This window comes from Pristiophorus japonicus, chromosome 8 (genome assembly GCF_044704955.1).
Source record: "Pristiophorus japonicus isolate sPriJap1 chromosome 8, sPriJap1.hap1, whole genome shotgun sequence".
Classification (NCBI taxonomy): Eukaryota; Metazoa; Chordata; class Chondrichthyes; family Pristiophoridae; genus Pristiophorus; species Pristiophorus japonicus.
The window spans coordinates 70,652,458-70,669,331 of record NC_091984.1 but is presented as its reverse complement, the minus strand read 5'-3'; the positions used below and the strand labels follow the sequence as shown (position 1 = coordinate 70,669,331).

At 52.4% G+C, this 16,874-nt stretch overlaps 1 protein-coding gene across 1 annotated transcript in view; it reads right to left on the bottom strand.

Annotated features, from left to right (window-relative positions):
* LOC139268098 (metalloprotease TIKI2-like) overlaps positions 1 to 16,874 on the bottom strand; it is a 184,360-nt gene that overhangs the window by 5,592 nt on the left and 161,894 nt on the right. The window contains exon 3 of the mRNA XM_070886111.1: positions 14,443 to 14,721. Within this exon, the coding sequence (XP_070742212.1) occupies positions 14,443 to 14,721 (279 nt within the window). The remainder of the gene's footprint in view (positions 1 to 14,442; positions 14,722 to 16,874) is intronic.

Genomic DNA, 16,874 nt, shown 5'->3' with positions numbered 1-16,874 from the left:
GCTTAGGCTGTCGACGCTTTATACAATAGGGCCTAGAGACCCAATGCTTACTCTAGGCTCAGTGATTAGCAATAGAAATGCAGGCAGAAGGCAATTAGTATGCTAGGAGCTTACACTGACTATTTGTAAAGTTCATCAAGGCCCCAGATTTGTGGCCAATTATATGACTTGAGCAGCGCTCTAGATTCTGAGTATCCATTTCCAATGGGTGGATTAGGGGACTCCCACATTAAAAACTTTACTCCTTTGTAGCCCACATCTGTAATATGGCTATCCTTCATTAATGGTCATCCTTTTATTTGGCCTCCAAATTCTCGAAAGGTGCTTTGTGCCCCAGGATATTAAATTGTTAGATGGGCAACGTGGATCCCTGCAATAGCTCAATGGAAATCAGGGGGAAGACTCTCCACTGCCTGGAGTCATACCTAGCACAAAGGATGATGGTTGCGGTTGTTGGAAGCCAATCATCTCAAGCCCAGGACATCGCTGCAGGAGTTACTCAGGGTAGTGTCCTAGGCCCAACCAGCTTCAGCTGCTTCATCAGTGACCTTCCCTCCATCATAAGGTCAGAAATGGGGATGTTCGCTGATGATTCACAGTGTTCAGTTCCATTCGCAACTCCGCAGATAATGAAGCAGTCCATCCCCGCATGCAACAAGACCTGGACGACAATCAGGCTTGTGTTGATAAGTAACATTCACGCCACACAAGTGCCAGGCAATGACTAGCTCCAATAAGAGAGAATCTAACCACCGCCCCATGACATTCAAAGGCATTACCATCGCCGAATCCCCGACCATCAACATCCAGGGGGTCACCATTGACTAGAAACTGAACTGGACCAACTGCATAAATACTGTGGCTACCAGAGCAGGTCAGAGGCTGGGTATTCTGTGGCAAATGTCTCACCTCCTGACTCCCCAAAGTCTTTCCACCATCTACAAGGCACAAGTTGGGAATGTGATGGAATACTCTCCACTTGCCTGGATGAGTGCAAGAAGCTCGACACTATCCAGGACAAAGCAGCCCGCTTGATTGGTACCCCATCCACCACTTTAAACATACACTCCTTCCACCAGCGGCACACCGTGGCTGCAGTATGTATCATCTATAAGATGCACTGCAGCAATATGGCAAAGCTACTTCGACAGCACCTCCCAAATCCGTGCCCTCTACCACATAGAAGGAGAAGGGCAGCAGGCACATGGGAACACCATCACCTCCAAGTTCCCCTCCTAAGTCACACACCATCCGGACTTGGAAATATATCGCCGTTCCTTCATCATCGCTGAGTCAAAATCCTGGAACTCCCTCCTGAACAGCACTGTGGGAGTATTTTCACCACGTGGACCGTAGTGGTTCAAGAAGATGGCTCACCACCAGCTTCTCAAGGGCAATTAGATACGGGCAATAAATGCTGGCCTTGCCAGAGATGCCTACATCCCAGGAACAAATATTTTTTTTCAGTTGCTGGTGCCTGATATTGCAGCCTCCAATTCCCCACTGTATTCCCAGCTCGCCATGTGTTAGATGCCTGGAACGCCATAAATATATTCAAATGACCCAATTTCTCTTCGTTGTGTGACGTTAGCTGAGTGAAATGCAGTCATGGTCTGTGCTGGACTCACTGTGGTTCCCACACCACTCCGTCAAGACAGCATTATCGGTATGTTATTCAAATCTTAAACCATTTTTCCACGGAAAAGATTTGGAAAAAAAAATGTTGTTTCACGTAAAGTAAAAACAGAAAATGCTGGATATACTCAGCAGACCAAGGAGCATTTGTGGAGAGAGAAACAGAGTTAACGTTTCAGGTCGATGACCTTTCACGTTAACTCTGTTTCTCCCTCCATAGATGCTGCCTGACCTGCTGAGAATTTCCAACATTTTCTGTTTTTACTTCAAATTTCCAGCATCCGCAGTATTTTGCTTTTGTAGTTACATGTAAAGTTTGTGTTTTAAAGCACAGTGTAATCACACAAGTTTAAGAAAAAGCACTGGAACAGAAAATAGTTAAAATGCGAATGGGCCAAGCTTTGATGTTGTTTTCCCAAAGACTGAAAACAATAATTAATTCATTAGTCTTTCTTGGCGATCAATAAACACCCATTGTGCTGGGAGGTCCTTGGTTCTAGAGGTTGTGGTTGTCTAACACAAGCCCTCATCGTGGATTATGAATGTAGGGAGATAAAATACAGAGACAGAGGCACAAGCAGGTTTCAAAGCTGTGAGGGTGAGCTTTTGCCAGGTTCAAAAGGAAAATGCAGGAGCTTAGTTCCCACTGAGGTGGGGAATAATACCATGTGATTTATTTGTATTATTACATGAAGACAAATAGTTCTGATTGAATTAAGTGACCATCAAAGAAGAATTTATCGCTTGCAGGAACGAGACTCAACAGTTTTAATTGTTCCCTTTCTGGGCGGGAGAGATTGATTGGCATTGCATTCACAATTATCACCTTGGTAAAAGGGTACTTATGCGGCTAATTATGAGCTCTAACTTTCTGCAGCAATTTTAATGGGCAATTAAGGTGGGAAAAACCAACAAGTACTTAAAAATAACGGGGCAGTAAAAGGCGAGATGCTGTTTGTGCGAGACAAGTTGTGGAAAGTCGCAACTTGCGTCGTATCTCTTCTACCCCTGAATTTGCATGTTAATAACGGCGTGTATTGTGAACTCCCGAGAAGATTTGGCCCAATGTTTTATAGCCTTGATGTGATATATCAATGTAAGCCAGTGATAAGTCTGGGCTAGTGGGAGTTAAAGCATCACACATGGTCAAGAATCCTGCGTCACTACTTAATCTCTTTGTGCCATGCTAGGATGCTAAATAATACTGGCCGAGCAAAGCAATGTTAATATGATCTTAATTCTAACAGAATTTCTTTCCAGCCAGAAGTCGCCTTGCATACAAAAAAGCCCCATTCCTCTATTAATTGAAAATATTTCTGACATTTCAGTTTGTATCAGGATATAAACAATGTCATCGAATAGTGAACATACGTGTTGCCTTAGACGACCAACTCCCAGACAGGGTACATAGGTTGATATTTGTTTGAACTACAAGCAATGAAAATGTGAGAACAATGAACAAATCTGCTATCCCAGTGGTTCGGAGCATAAATGCTCCATCAGTGTGGTACTGAGTCATATAGACCAGGAATCTTCCATAAAGGAAGCAAACCAGAAAAGGAGAGAAACTTAATCCAAAAAGGAGAAAGAGAAAGAGAGAACTAGAAAAGGAGAAAGATGGTGAAAGGTATGCAAACACAGTATTCAGCTCGGCTTTGGTATGGAAGTGAAATCCTTCACCAATACCCCTTGTACAGGCTTTCAAATGAAGAATGACCAATTGTCATAAGACATAACTCATGGGGCTATATCCTAGTGCTTTCAGGAGAAATGCAGATGAAAAGAGGTGGAAAAACTAGCCCAATGTAGAATGTAAACAGATTTGATTAAAATTGAAGCCACTGGCTTATTCCTTCACGTAAACTATTAAAAGTGCGGAAGAGTTACTGACTGTGTGTGGATCAGATTGTTTTCATTTTAAATAAAAGGTCACTCATTTATTTACCAAAACAAAGAAGCCTCTTATCCCCATATTCCCTTTCTCTAGCCCTTTGCTTCTGCCAATCTGTAAGAACTCCATATGTAACTGAGAAGATTGAGAGCACTTCTCCATCTCAAATAGCAATCTGCTGGTAGGATTGCACATGCCCAACTACACACAGTAATCCAGCTGCCCGACTGTTTTTCTACCAGAAAGAATATTCTCGCAGGTGCACAGCTAAGCTTGTCTCACAGTCCCTGCTTATAAATGCAGCATTTAATGGGTATGATTTATAACAGTGTTCTTTGCCAGTTGATATAATTTCTGAGTGAATTTCAGAACTAATAAACTTTCATGCAGAAACAGTCCTTAAAAAGGATTGTTTACGCTGACTGCAGTGTTTCAGTGTTTAAGTGGCCGAAATTGCCCACCGCTGGAAGCGGGGTGCATCTACCCTGTTTATTGTGGTTTTACCGACGCGGTGGATGGGGTGACCTCATGAGCGAAATTCCGCTCTTTGGCTTTTTTCCCCAGCGGACCGGAGGTCAGTCATAATGGGGGCGGATGTGTGGCGTTAAGCAGAAGTTCACAGTCTAGAGGGGTGGAAGTTGAGGGCGGATATAGTGGCCGCCGCTGTCAGTCATCACGGTGCCCCGTCACCTTGGCTCTCCCCTTAACTTAAAAGGGAAAGCCTGCGCGATTCTTTAAGCTCGGTCGACAGGGAAGGTTTCGGCCGGGTCAGCGGTGCCAGGCTGCCTGTTGGCGGCCCGGCCAAACCCGGGGGCATAACTGTCGGCCCAACATGGCAGTCGGCCGACAAAAAAAAAACATGGGGCCAGCTGCAGGAGGTCCTCCCCTTTAATGGGAGCCGCACCGCCATTTTAGAAGGACTACAATCTCATTGCACCGGCAGGAAAAAGCAGCTTTCGGCACCGCCCAGCGGGAGGAAGATTTTCTTGCCGGAATTTCGCCATCGGGGTGGAGGGGGGGGGGGAACATCGGTGGTGCGCGCTCTTATGATGCACTTAGTACGGATTGGCAGCAGCGGAGCAGTAGTGGGGGGAGCAGATCACTGCCGCGATACTGCAGGAACGGAATTTCCAAAATGGCGGCCATTCCACGAGAAATCGGCAACCATTACACTCCGCAGCGTGGCTGCCGATTTCTGGCGGTAACAGGCCTTAAGGGAAGGGGTAATTTCACCCCTTTGTCTGTTACTTCAATGCTCCTGTGAGCTTGTCACTGAGTAATCTGGTCTCACAGCTGCGCAGCCTGTGGGCTGGGGACTCTGGTTAGAAATGGATTATCCTGCTCGCCAAACATTGTGCATAAAGTCATGCATATCTTTAAACAGAATAGTATGGAATCAAAACCAGAAAAATAATGAAATGGGAAATGAGAATGAAAGGAGGAAATTCAAACGATGAAAGTTATATTCCCCAGTGTTTCTGTTAGGTTATTTCACTGCCCAGTATGACCTACAAGCCAGAAAGGTCCCAGGTTCAATCCCCAGTCTGTGCTGAGTTAGATGACCATCGCCAGAGCACTGGTAGGAATGCTACAATTTATTTCAGCACCCCTGTCTTGGGAACGAGAAGCCAGCTACAGTTCCCACTCCAGAGGGAAAGTGCACATATGGGTGGACAGTGGACAAGAACTGTCCTGATGCTTGAACAATCTACAAGTATGAAGGTGATGAATTGCCTGAACAATAGACACTTGGGTGAATAGACTTCAGGGAGTTTACAATACTAGGGTCATGGGAAAATAAAACTGGAATTAATGAAAATCTGAGAAATACAGTCAATCAAACCTAAAATGTATGTAAACTTTGCAAACGGTAACCAAGTCCCAACAGCTAATAAGCAGCATGCATACAGCATTACATAACACAAATTGTGGGCCACAAACCCATTAACTCTTTGTGTTGTCTGAAAATAATCAAGCACTTTTTGTTCCTCTCCTGAAAGTGCTCATTCGTGCTGGGGTACAGATCCATGGCCAGCAGTCCTCTGCTAACTCACCAACCAGCTTAAAAAATGCAAGTTTTGACAGTGGATGTCAGCAGGCTATGTGAATATTTTGGAACATCGCAGTCAAGTCCAAACCTATCCTCAACTGATAATCACGTAGATTTGTCCCTTAGAAGATGAGAAGGGGGATTTAATAATGGGAAATGTGGAAATGGCTGAGACATGAAACAATTATTTTTGCTTCGGTCTTCACAGTGGAAGACACAAAAACCATGCCAAAGATTGCTGGTCACAGGAATGTGGGAAGAGAGGACCTCGAGACAATCACTATCACTAGGGGGGTAGTGCTGGACAGGCTAATGGGACTCAAGGTAGACAAGTCCCCTGGTCCTGATGAAATGTATCCCAGGGTATTAAAAGAGATGGCGGAAGTTATAGCAGATGCATTCGTAATAATCTACCAAAATTCTCTGGACTCTGGGGAGGTACCAGCGGATTGGAAAGCAGCTAATGTAACGCCTCTGTTTAAAAAAAGGGGGCAGACAAAAGGCAGGTAACTATAGGCCGGTTAGTTTAACATCTGTAGTGGGGAAAATGCTTGAAGCTATCATTAAGGAAGAAATAGCTGGACATCTGGATAGGAATAATGCAATCAAGCAGACGCAACATGGATTCATGAAGGGGAAATCACGTTTAACTAATTTACTGGAATTCTTTGAGGATATAACGAGCATGGTGGATAGAGGTGTACCGATGGATGTGGTGTATTTAGATTTCCAAAAGGCATTCGATAAGGTGCCACACAAAAGGTTACTGCAGAAGATAAAGGTACGCGGAGTCAGAGGAAATGTATTAGCATGGATCGAGAATTGGCTGGCTAACAGAAAGCAGAGAGTCAGGATAAATGGGTCCTTTTCGGGTTGGAAATCGGTGGTTAGTGGTGTGCCACAGGGATCGGTGCTGGGACCACAACTGTTTACAATATACATAGATGACCTGGAAGAGGGGACAGAGTGTAGTGTAACAAAATTTGCAGATGACACAAAGATTAGTGGGAAAGCGGGTTGTGTAGAGGACACAGAGAGGCTGCAAAGAGATTTAGATAGGTTAAGTGAATGGGCTAAGGTTTGGCAGGTGGAATGCAATGTCGGAAAATGTGAGGTCATCCACCTTGGAAAAAAAACAGTAAAAGGGAATATTATTTGAATGGGGAGAAATTACAAAAGGCTGTGGTGCAGAGGGACCTGGGGGTCCTTGTGCATGAATCCCAAAAAGTTAGTTTGCAGGTGCAGCAGGTAATCAGGAAGGCGAATGGAATGTTGGCCTTCGTTGCGAGAGGGATGGAGTACAAAAGCAGGGAGGTCCTGCTGCAACTATATAGGTATTGGTGAGGCCGCACCTGGAGTACTGCGTGCAGTTTTGGTCACCTTACTTAAGGAAGGATATACAAGCTTTGGAGGGGGGACAGAGACGATTCACTAGGCTGATTCCGGAGATGAGGGGGTTACCTTATGATGATAGATTGAGTAGACTGGGTCTTTACTTGTTGGAGTTCAGAAGGATGAGGGGTGATCTTATAGAAACATTTAAGATAATGAAAGGGATAGACAAGATAGAGGCAAAGAGGTTGTTTCCACTGGTCGGGGAGACTAGAACTAGGAGGCACAGCCTCAAAATACGGGGGAGCCAATTTAAAACCGAGTTGAGAGGGAATTTCTTCTCCCAGAGGGTTGTGAATCTGTGGAATTCTCTGCCCAAGGAAGCAGTTGAGGCTAGCTCATTGAATGTATTCAAATCACAGATAGATAGATTTTTAACCAATAAGGGAATTAAGGGTTATGGGGAGCGGGTCGGTAAGTGGAGCTGAGTCCACGGCCAGATCAGCCATGATCTTGTTGAATGGCGGAGCAGGCTCGAGGGGCTAGATGGCCTACTCCTGTTCCTAATTCTTATGTTCTTATGTTCTATAGGGAGAGAAATTGGCCTCCTTTGCACATGGGGGGTTAGCACCTCCGGGGGGCGCTAGCAGGGCACTACCGGCTCTGTGACCGGGCGCGGCGAGAGTATCGACTCCAGCGAACTTCCCCTGCAGATTAGCGGCGGCGGTAAACCCTAACGCTACGACCTCCTGTGCCCCGGAGATCGTGACGTCATCCGGTGCGAAGTGCCCTGGTACCGCCCCAGATGAAAACTTCGCTTCCGTCCCTTGCAGCATCGCCGGGCGTTATCGGCAGCTGCAGGGGTCGTTGTGAGGTCAGCCGGGCACTTGGGGAGCGGCAGTTAAAAGGATTGCCAGTGAGGTAGACCAAAAGATTTTATTCAGCCCTCAGATTATTTTTTGCAAATTTTCTTCTGCCGCGATTGATCAGCCCTGCACTCTTTTAAGAGTGCTTGGGGCTAATTGTCGTGGGTCACGGGTGCCATCAGCGAGCAGGGGATTCGATTCTGTGCAGAGCCTGCAGCAATGGCCCTTCCCTTTAAGGACCTGCCTCTGACCCCAGCAGCGCTGCACTGGGTCACTGTGCAGCGCTCTGCCGCTACTGCCCCTCCTGCATGGTTTAGCGCTCCAAGGGAAGTGGTAGCGCTTGATTTAATGCTCCACTTCCCTCCTGGAGTGCTGAACCGGAAGTTCGTTTCCGCTAGAATTGGATAGCGCTACGCAATTTCAACCCATACTTTCCAGCAGGGATCACTGAATCATATCAGGAACAGGAACTTGAGTTGAGTTTTCCCTCCTTAATCCACAAATGCTGAATTTAATTGAGGTGTCCTACCGCCACTCTGGCTGAAATGATCTGACTCAATGCAAAGCTGGTATTGAACCTTTCTGGTCTATATGGTTCAATGCCAACAAAATGGTGCATTTACTCACTGAACCATTGACACAGCTTGCAATGCATATTTTTCAAGATAATGGGCCCAAGTTTCCACATGATTTGCGCCTGATTTTTAGGAGCAACTGGTGGAGAACGGACTATCTTAAAAATCGCAATTCTCCACATTTTTTTTTCTGCAGTTCTAGTCAGGTAGAACAGTTCTACTTTGGAACAGAATTTTTTCTTCAAAAGGGGGTGTGTCCGGCCACTGACGCCTGATTTCAAAGTTTCCACAGTGAAAACGTACTCCAAACTAACTTAGAATGGAGCAAGTGAAGATTTTTGTAGAACTGAAAAAACCTGTTCTACACATTAAAAAATCAGGCGCAGGTTACAAATTAGGCGTCCAGAACGAGGTGGGGGGGGGGGGGGGAAGGGAAGTCATTAAATTCTACAATAAATCCTTATATGTACTTCGACAAATTGTATACAAATAAATCCAACCTGAATAAACATTTATAAGCAAAGAAAAGATTAAATAAACCATCTTCCTACCTGTGTGAAAGTGCTTCAGGCACGGAGAATGCTGCAGTCAGCCTGAGGCGCCCATTCTTCCCGCGTGGGAGGGGGGGGCGCCCGTTCTTTCCTGCGGGGGGAAAGGAGGCCCCCGTTCTTTCCCGCGGGGGGGGGAAGAGGAGGCGCCTGTTCTTTCCCGCGGGGGGGGGGAAGAGCAGGCGTCCGTTCTTTCCCGCGGGGGGGGGAAGAGGAGGCGCCCGTTCTTTCCCGCGGGGGTGGGGGAAGAGGAGGCGCCCGTTCTTTCCCGCGGGGGGGGGGGGAAGAGGAGGCGCCCGTTCTTTTCCGCGGGGGGGGGGAAGAGCAGGCGTCCGTTCTTTCCCGCGGGGGGGGGAAGAGGAGGCGCCCGTTCTTTCCCACGGGGGGGGGGGAAGAGGAGGCGCCTGTTCTTTCCCGCGGGGGGGAAGAGGAGGCGCCCGTTCTTTCCCGCGGGGGGGAAGAGGAGGCGCCCGTTCTTTCCCGCGGGGGGGGGGGGGGAAGCGCCCGTTCTTTCCCGCGAGGGGGGGGGGGGGGAGGCGCCCGTTCTTTCCCGCAGGGGAGAAGGAGGCCCCCGTTCTTTCCCGCGGGGGGGGGGAAGAGGAGGCGCCCGTTCTTTCCCGCGGGGGGGGGGGGGAAGCGCCCGTTCTTTCCCGCGGGGGAGGGGGAAGGCGCCCGTTCTTTCCCGCGGGGGGGAAGAGGAGGCGCCCGTTCTTTCCCGCGGGGGGGAAGAGGAGGCGCCCGTTCTTTCCCGCGGGGGGGAAAGAGGAGGCGCCCGTTCTTTCCCGCGGGGGGGAAGAGGAGGCGCCCGTTCTTTCCCGCGGGGGGGAAAGAGGAGGCGCCCGTTCTTTCCCGCGGGGAGGGGAAGAGGAGGCGCCCGTTCTTTCCCGCGGGGAGGGGAAGAGGAGGCGCCCGTTCTTTCCCGCGGGGAGGGGAAGAGGAGGCGCCCGTTCTTTCCCGCGGGGAGGGGAAGAGGAGGCGCCCGTTCTTTCCCGCGGGGGGGGGAAGAGGAGGCGCCCGTTCTTTCCCGCGGGGAGGAAGAGGAGGCGCCCGTTCTTTCCCGCGGGGAGGGGAAGAGGAGGCGCCCGTTCTTTCCCGCGGGGAGGTAGAGGAGGCGCCCGTTCTTTCCCGCGGGGAGGAAGAGGAGGCCCCCGTTCTTTCCCGCGGGGGGGGGGGGAGGCGCCCGTTCTTTCCCGCGAGGGGGGGGGGGGGAGGCGCCCGTTCTTTCCCGCGGGGGGGGGGAAGAGGAGGCGCCGTTCTTTCCCGCGGGGAGGGGAAGAGGAGGCGCCTGTTCTTTCCCGCGGGGAGGGGAAGAGGAGGCGCCCGTTCTTTCCCGCGGGGAGGGGAAGAGGAGATGCCCGTTCTTTCCCGCGGGGGAGAAGGAGGCGCCTGTTCTTTCCCGCGGGGAGGGGAAGAGGAGGCGCCCGTTCTTTCCCGCGGGGGGGGAAGAGGAGGCGCCCGTTCTTTCCCGCGGGGGGGGAAGAGGAGGCCCCCGTTCTTTCCCGCGGGGGGGGGGGAAGAGGAGGCGCCCGTTCTTTCCCGCGGGGGGGGGGGGGAAGCGCCCGTTCTTTCCCGCGGGGGAGGGGGAAGGCGCCCGTTCTTTCCCGCGGGGGGGAAGAGGAGGCGCCCGTTCTTTCCCGCGGGGGGGAAGAGGAGGCGCCCGTTCTTTCCCGCGGGGGGAAGAGGAGGCGCCCGTTCTTTCCCGCGGGGGGGAAGAGGAGGCGCCCGTTCTTTCCCGCGGGGGGAAGAGGAGGCGCCCGTTCTTTCCCGCGGGGGGGAAGAGGAGGCGCCACGTTCTTTCCCGCGGGGGGGAAAGAGGAGGCGCCCGTTCTTTCCCGCGGGGAGGGGAAGAGGAGGCGCCCGTTCTTTCCCGCGGGGAGGGGAAGAGGAGGCGCCCGTTCTTTCCCGCGGGGAGGGGAAGAGGAGGCGCCCGTTCTTTCCCGCGGGGAGGGGAAGAGGAGGCGCCCGTTCTTTCCCGCGGGGGGGAAGAGGAGGCGCCCGTTCTTTCCCGCGGGAGGGAAGAGGGAGGCGCCCGTTCTTTCCCGCGGGGAGGGGAGAGGAGGCGCCCGTTCTTTCCCGCGGCGGGGAGGAAGAGGAGGCCCCCGTTCTTTCCCGCGGGGGGGGGGGGGGGAGGCGCCCGTTCTTTCCCGCGAGGGGGGGGGGGGGGGGAGGCGCCCGTTCTTTCCCGCGGGGGGGGGGAAGAGGAGGCGCCCGTTCTTTCCCGCGGGGGAGGGGAAGAGGAGGCGCCTGTTCTTTCCCGCGGGGAGGGAAGAGGAGGCGCCCGTTCTTCCGCGGGGAGGGGAAGAGGAGATGCCCGTTCTTTCCCGCGGGGGAGAAGGAGGCGCCTGTTCTTTCCCGCGGGGAGGGGAAGAGGAGGCGCCCCGTTCTTTCCCGCGGGGGGGGGAAGAGGAGGCGCCTGTTCTTTCCCGCGGGGGGGGGGGGGGGGGGGAAGAGGAGGCGCCCGTTCTTTCCCGCGGGGGGGGGGAAGAGGAGGCGCCCTTCTTTCCCGCGGGGGGGGGAAGAGGAGGCGCCCGTTCTTTCCCGCGGTGGGGGGAAGAGGAGGCGCCCGTTCTTTCCCGCGGGGGGGGAAGAGGAGGCGCCTGTTCTTTCCCGCGGGGGGGAAGAGGAGGCGCCCGTTCTTTCCCGCGGGGGGAGAGGAGGCGCCCGTTCTTTCCCGCGGGGGGGAAGAGGAGGCGCCCGTTCTTCCCGCGGGGGGGGGGGAAGAGGAGGCGCCCGTTCTTTCCCGCGGGGGGGGAAGAGGAGGCGCCTGTTCTTTCCCGCGGGGGGGGGGGGGGAAGAGGAGGCGCCCGTTCTTTCCCGCGGGGGGGGGGAAGAGGAGGCGCCCGTTCTTTCCCGCGGGGGGGGAAGAGGAGGCGCCCGTTCTTTCCCGCGGGGGGGGGAAGAGGAGGCGCCCGTTCTTCCCGCGGGGGGGGGAAGAGGAGGCGCCTGTTCTTTCCCGCGGGGGGGAAGAGGAGGCGCCCGTTCTTTCCCGCGGGGGGAAGAGGAGGCGCCCGTTCTTTCCCGCGGCGGGGGAGGAGGCGCCCGTTCTTTCCCGCGGGGGGGGAAGAGGAGGCGCCCGTTCTTTCCCGCGGGGGAGGGAGGCGCCCGTTCTTTCCGCGGGGGGGGGGAAGAGGAGGCGCCCGTTCTTTCCCGCGGGGGAGGGGGAAGGCGCCCGTTCTTTCCCGCGGGGGAGGGGGAAGGCGCCCGTTCTTTCCCGCGGGGGAGGGGGAAGGCGCCCGTTCTTTCCCGCAGGGGGGGAAGAGGAGGCGCCCGTTCTTTCCCGCGGGGAGGGGGAAGGCGCCCGTTCTTTCCCGCGGGGGGGAAAAGAGGAGGCGCCCCGTTCTTTCCCGCGGGGGGGAAAGAGGAGGCGCCCGTTCTTTCCCGCGGGGGGGAGAGGAGGCGCCCGTTCTTTCCCGCGGGGGGGAAAGAGGAGGCGCCCGTTCTTTCCCGCGGGGGGGGGGGGAAGAGAAGACGCCCGTTCTTCCCGTGGGGGGGGGAAGAGGAGGCGCCCGTTCTTACCGCGGGGGGAGGGAGGAGGCGCCCGTTCTTTCCCGTGGGGGGGGGGGGGGGGGGGAGGAGGAGGCGCTCGTTCTTTCCCACGGCGGGGGGGAGTGGGGGGAGAGGAGAGGAGGCGCCCGTTCTTTCCCACGGGGGGGGGGGGGGGGGGAGAGGAGAGGAGGCGCCCGTTCTTCCCGCGGGGGGGGGTGGGGGGGGGGGGAGGAGGAGGCGCCCGTTCTTCCCGCGGGGTGGGGAGGGGAGGCGCCCGTTCTTTCCCGTGGGGGGGGGGGGGTGGGAGGAGGCGCCCGTTCTTTCCCGCGGGGGGCGGGGGGGGAGTCGCCCGTTCTTCCTGCGGTGGGGGGGAGGAGGCGCCCGTTCTTCCCGCGGGGGGGGGGGGGGGGGAGGAGGCGCCCGTTCTTCCCGCGGGGGGAGGGGAGGAGGCGCCCGTTCTTCCTGCGGTGGGGGGGAGGAGGCGCCCGTTCTTCCCGCGGGGGAGGAGGGAAGGAGACAGTGAGAAGGCTGCAAGTGCTGATGTGCTGATGGCAATGTGCTTTTATTAAAAAATGTTCAAAAATTAAACAGCTACAAAGAACTACAAAAATGGCCGAGTGCCAATGTTTCCTTCACACTGCGCGTGCGCGAATGCTCCAACACACACGCGCAGCGTTGCCGGCAGAAAAAAAACTAATTTAAATTGTACCCGCCCCCTCCCACTTACAAAATCGGCGCGAGTGTATGCTCCGCCCTCCTGGGCGCCACGCCAAACAGACAAGGAGCTGCAGAACGCTTCAGAATTGCGAGTTTTTTTTCTGGCGCCGTTTTAGGCGCGAAAAATGGTCGCCCAGCTCGGAGGGGCGCCCGTTTTTTATCGTGTGGAAACTTGAGCCCACAGAAACACCAACTCACCAACAATACCTCATTCAGGCCATGGTAATGTTCAAAGCCATGTTAATCCAGTTTTTACACAAAGTGAAAAGCAAACTAAAAGAGATTAAACAAAATATAAACCAAGCTCCAGTTTTGGTTTCCTTATTTAAAGAAGGATATACTTGCATTGGAGGCAGTTCAGAGAAGGTTCACAAGGTTGGTTCTTGAGATGAAGGGGTTTTCATATGAAGAAAGATTGAGCAGGTTGGGCCTATACTCATTGGAGTTTAGAAGAATGAGAGGTGATCTTATTGAAACATGTAAGATTCTGAGGGGGCTTGACAGGGTAGATGCAGAGAGGGTGTTTCCCCTCATGGGGGAATTGAGAGCTAGGGGGCATAGTTTCAGGATAAGGAGCCGCCCATTTAAAACAGAAATGAGGAGGAATTTCTTCTCAGAGGGTTGTAAATCTGTGGAATTCTCTACCCCCGAGAGCAGTGGAGGCTGGGTCTTTGAATATATTTAAGGTGGAGATAGATAGATTTTTGAATGAAGGGTTATGGGGAGTGGGCGGAGAAGTGGAGTTGAGGCCAGGATCAGATCAGCCATGATCTTATTGAATGGCGCAGCAGGCTCAAGGGGCCAAATGGCCTACTCCTGCTCCTATTTCTTATGTTCTTATGTTAAAATAGACTACGCTGAAATTTAATTTTATCAGAGCAACTTTCTTCAAAAGCTGAAATTGTAACACAAAGCTCATCCTAAAACAATATCACTATTTTGTTATAGTGATATTAATGTGATGGACAAGTGGGTAAATGTACCACCCGATGAATTACTGAGTCATACAGACCATGAAAGTCCCAAGGTCGATCTACGGCCTGTGCTAAGTTATTTGATCTCAGTCAAAAATTTTCCCACTCTGCCTCAATTTTTTTTCTGATCATATCATTCTATTATCTCGGGCTTGAGTCTACTAACAACTGCACTATTGGTTTGACAAAGATGCCTAATGCCGCTGGCAAAAACAAATTATAATTGACTTTCTTCTTTGTACATTTGGGTCATCATTTATATCACACATGGTCCAAAAAGGAGAGGGACTATTTTTTTTCCCCTTTCTCATCATGACACCATTTCCCAGAGTCTTGATCCAGAATTGAAACATAAAATTAGAACCCACCTCTCTTCAATGCGAACCCACAGGTCACTGAACTGCCGTTGCCGCTGTTGCTTGGGCAGCTTCTTCTGCCGCTTCTTTTGGCGGCCAAACTCTTCCAGTTGACTGAGGCTGTCGGGCATCAGGATGTGTGGAGAAATTATATCATCATCTAAATCAACGGCAGGAGAGGAAAGGGAAGGACCTGGCAAGGAATCTTCTAATGATGCATCAATCGAAGTGAGAGAAGTTGATGGAAGTGGTGAACTACCTGAAGACGATCCACTTTTCTGTGTCCTTGTCCTTTACAAAATAAGAAACGAATCAATCAAGTTAAGGCTTCAGTGCAGCAAAACAATCTCATGCTTGCTATTATCGCCAATGACTTTATACTATTTCATTCCACATATTTGATATAGCAGGGAGACAAAATTTCAAAGATCACTGGCTGTGTAGACAACTTTAATTCCTGAGCTCCAATTTTAACCCAACCTGGCCAGCGGCAATGGGGCAAGTGAGCAGCTAAAATCACAAAAATCAAATTAGCGCCCTGTTTCCAATGGAAATCTGATGCGGATCTGACTCTGTTTGCAAATGCACCTGCCGGAAAGAGGCGGGTGCCTCATGAATAAATCCAAATAGCAGTTGGATTACATCATTTGGACACTGGCACCATTTTAACTGGGTGGGCCAGAAGTTTGACCCAGGAGTAAACCCATTAAGTAAAATTTAGTGGCAATGGCTTCACAAATTGACTGACATGACTGTAAGTTGCATTTAAAGGAGCATTCACTCAGGTCATTATGATCTGTGTACCACTGTGAATAGTGCATTAACAAGGTAGTTCAGAGCTTCCAGTTTGTTTCTTACTGATTTTTTTTCCCCCCTTACCTACTCGCACTTAAGCACTAGCTGCTTATCATTTTTGCTTCCCTCCAGTTGGAGGAAGAGGAGCAGCTGTACCCTGAGTAACCAGGACAGGCAGCAGTTAGGTCTGCTAGAAGACAGCAGCTTACATAGAAACATAGAAAGTTATAGCGCAGAAGAAAGCCATTTCGGCCCATCGTGTCCGCGCCAGCCGACAAAGAGCCACATGGGCCTCGTTCAGCAGCCATGATGGTTACTTTTATCCTGTGAACAATGAACAACGGCTGACAGGTAAAGAGCACCCGGTCCAACCAGTCCGCCTCCTACAACTGCGATACCCCATGTATCACAACATTTTACACCCCACCCCACCCGGAGTCATGCGATCTCCTGGAAGAGGCAAAAAAACAGATTAAAAACCCAGACCAACTGGGGGAAAAAAATCTGGGAAAATTCCTCTCCAACCCATCCAGGCGATCAAAACTAGTCCAGGAGATCACTCTGGCCGTATTAGATTCCCTGAAGTACTTACCATCGTATCTGCACCAGCCAACAAGAGGTTCTCCACCTCCAACACGTGGTGAGTTCCATGACTGTGATCCCCCTGCCCTCCCACCCTGACCCTCCCAATGCCTGTCCCCAACCAGGCCTCAGATCACCTACTACCCAGCGCCGAGCCTGCGGCCAACATCTCGCCGTAGGCAACTAGGCCCATATAGCAGTGCCTGGTCTCCAGTCGTCTTGGACCCCCTTGCCACTGGATCAAGACCTCGCTCAGCTAAGCCCATGTGGTAGCTAGTGTGCAACGACCACCCCACGATAAAAGAACTCACGCACAGGCATCTTCCACTCCGTTAACATGAAGTAAGGGACCTGGAACGTCAGGACCCTCATGGACAACCCCAACAGCGACAGGCTGGAACACCGCACCGCCATAATTGCCCGGGAACTCAAAAGCTTTGATATCGACATCGCCGCCCTTAGCGAGACCTGGCGGGCAGGGGAAGGCCAGCTCAAGGAACAAGGTGGAGGTTACACCTTCTTCTGCAAAGAGAAACCAGAAGAAGAACGGCGTCTCCATGGAGTCGGCTTCGCCATCAAAAACGAGCTGGTTAACCGCCTCAAAGATTTCTCCCTGTGGGGCGAATGAATGCCTCGTGACTCTTCAACTCACCCTATCCCGGAACCAGGGCGCCACAGTCATCAGTGCATACGCCCCGACACTTGATGCAACTGATGAGGCCAAAGAGGGTTTTTACACCAACCTCGAAAAATCCCTGTCCTGCGACCCCGCGGGTGACAAACTGATCCTCCTCGGTGACTTCAATGCCGGGGTTGGCAAGTTCACAGACCTCTGGGGGGTGTGATTGGCAGAGAAGGGGTCGGGAAAGCCAACTCCAGCGGTACCCTACTCCTGACAAAATGTCGAGAGCATGAACTTGTCATCACCAACACCTTGTTCTGCCAGAGGGACAAATACAAGACATCGTGGCAACACCCTCGCTCCAAGCACTTGCATCTGCTCGACGATGTCATCGTCCAAGCCAGGGATCGCAAGTATGTGCACATCACTCGCACCATGACAGGAG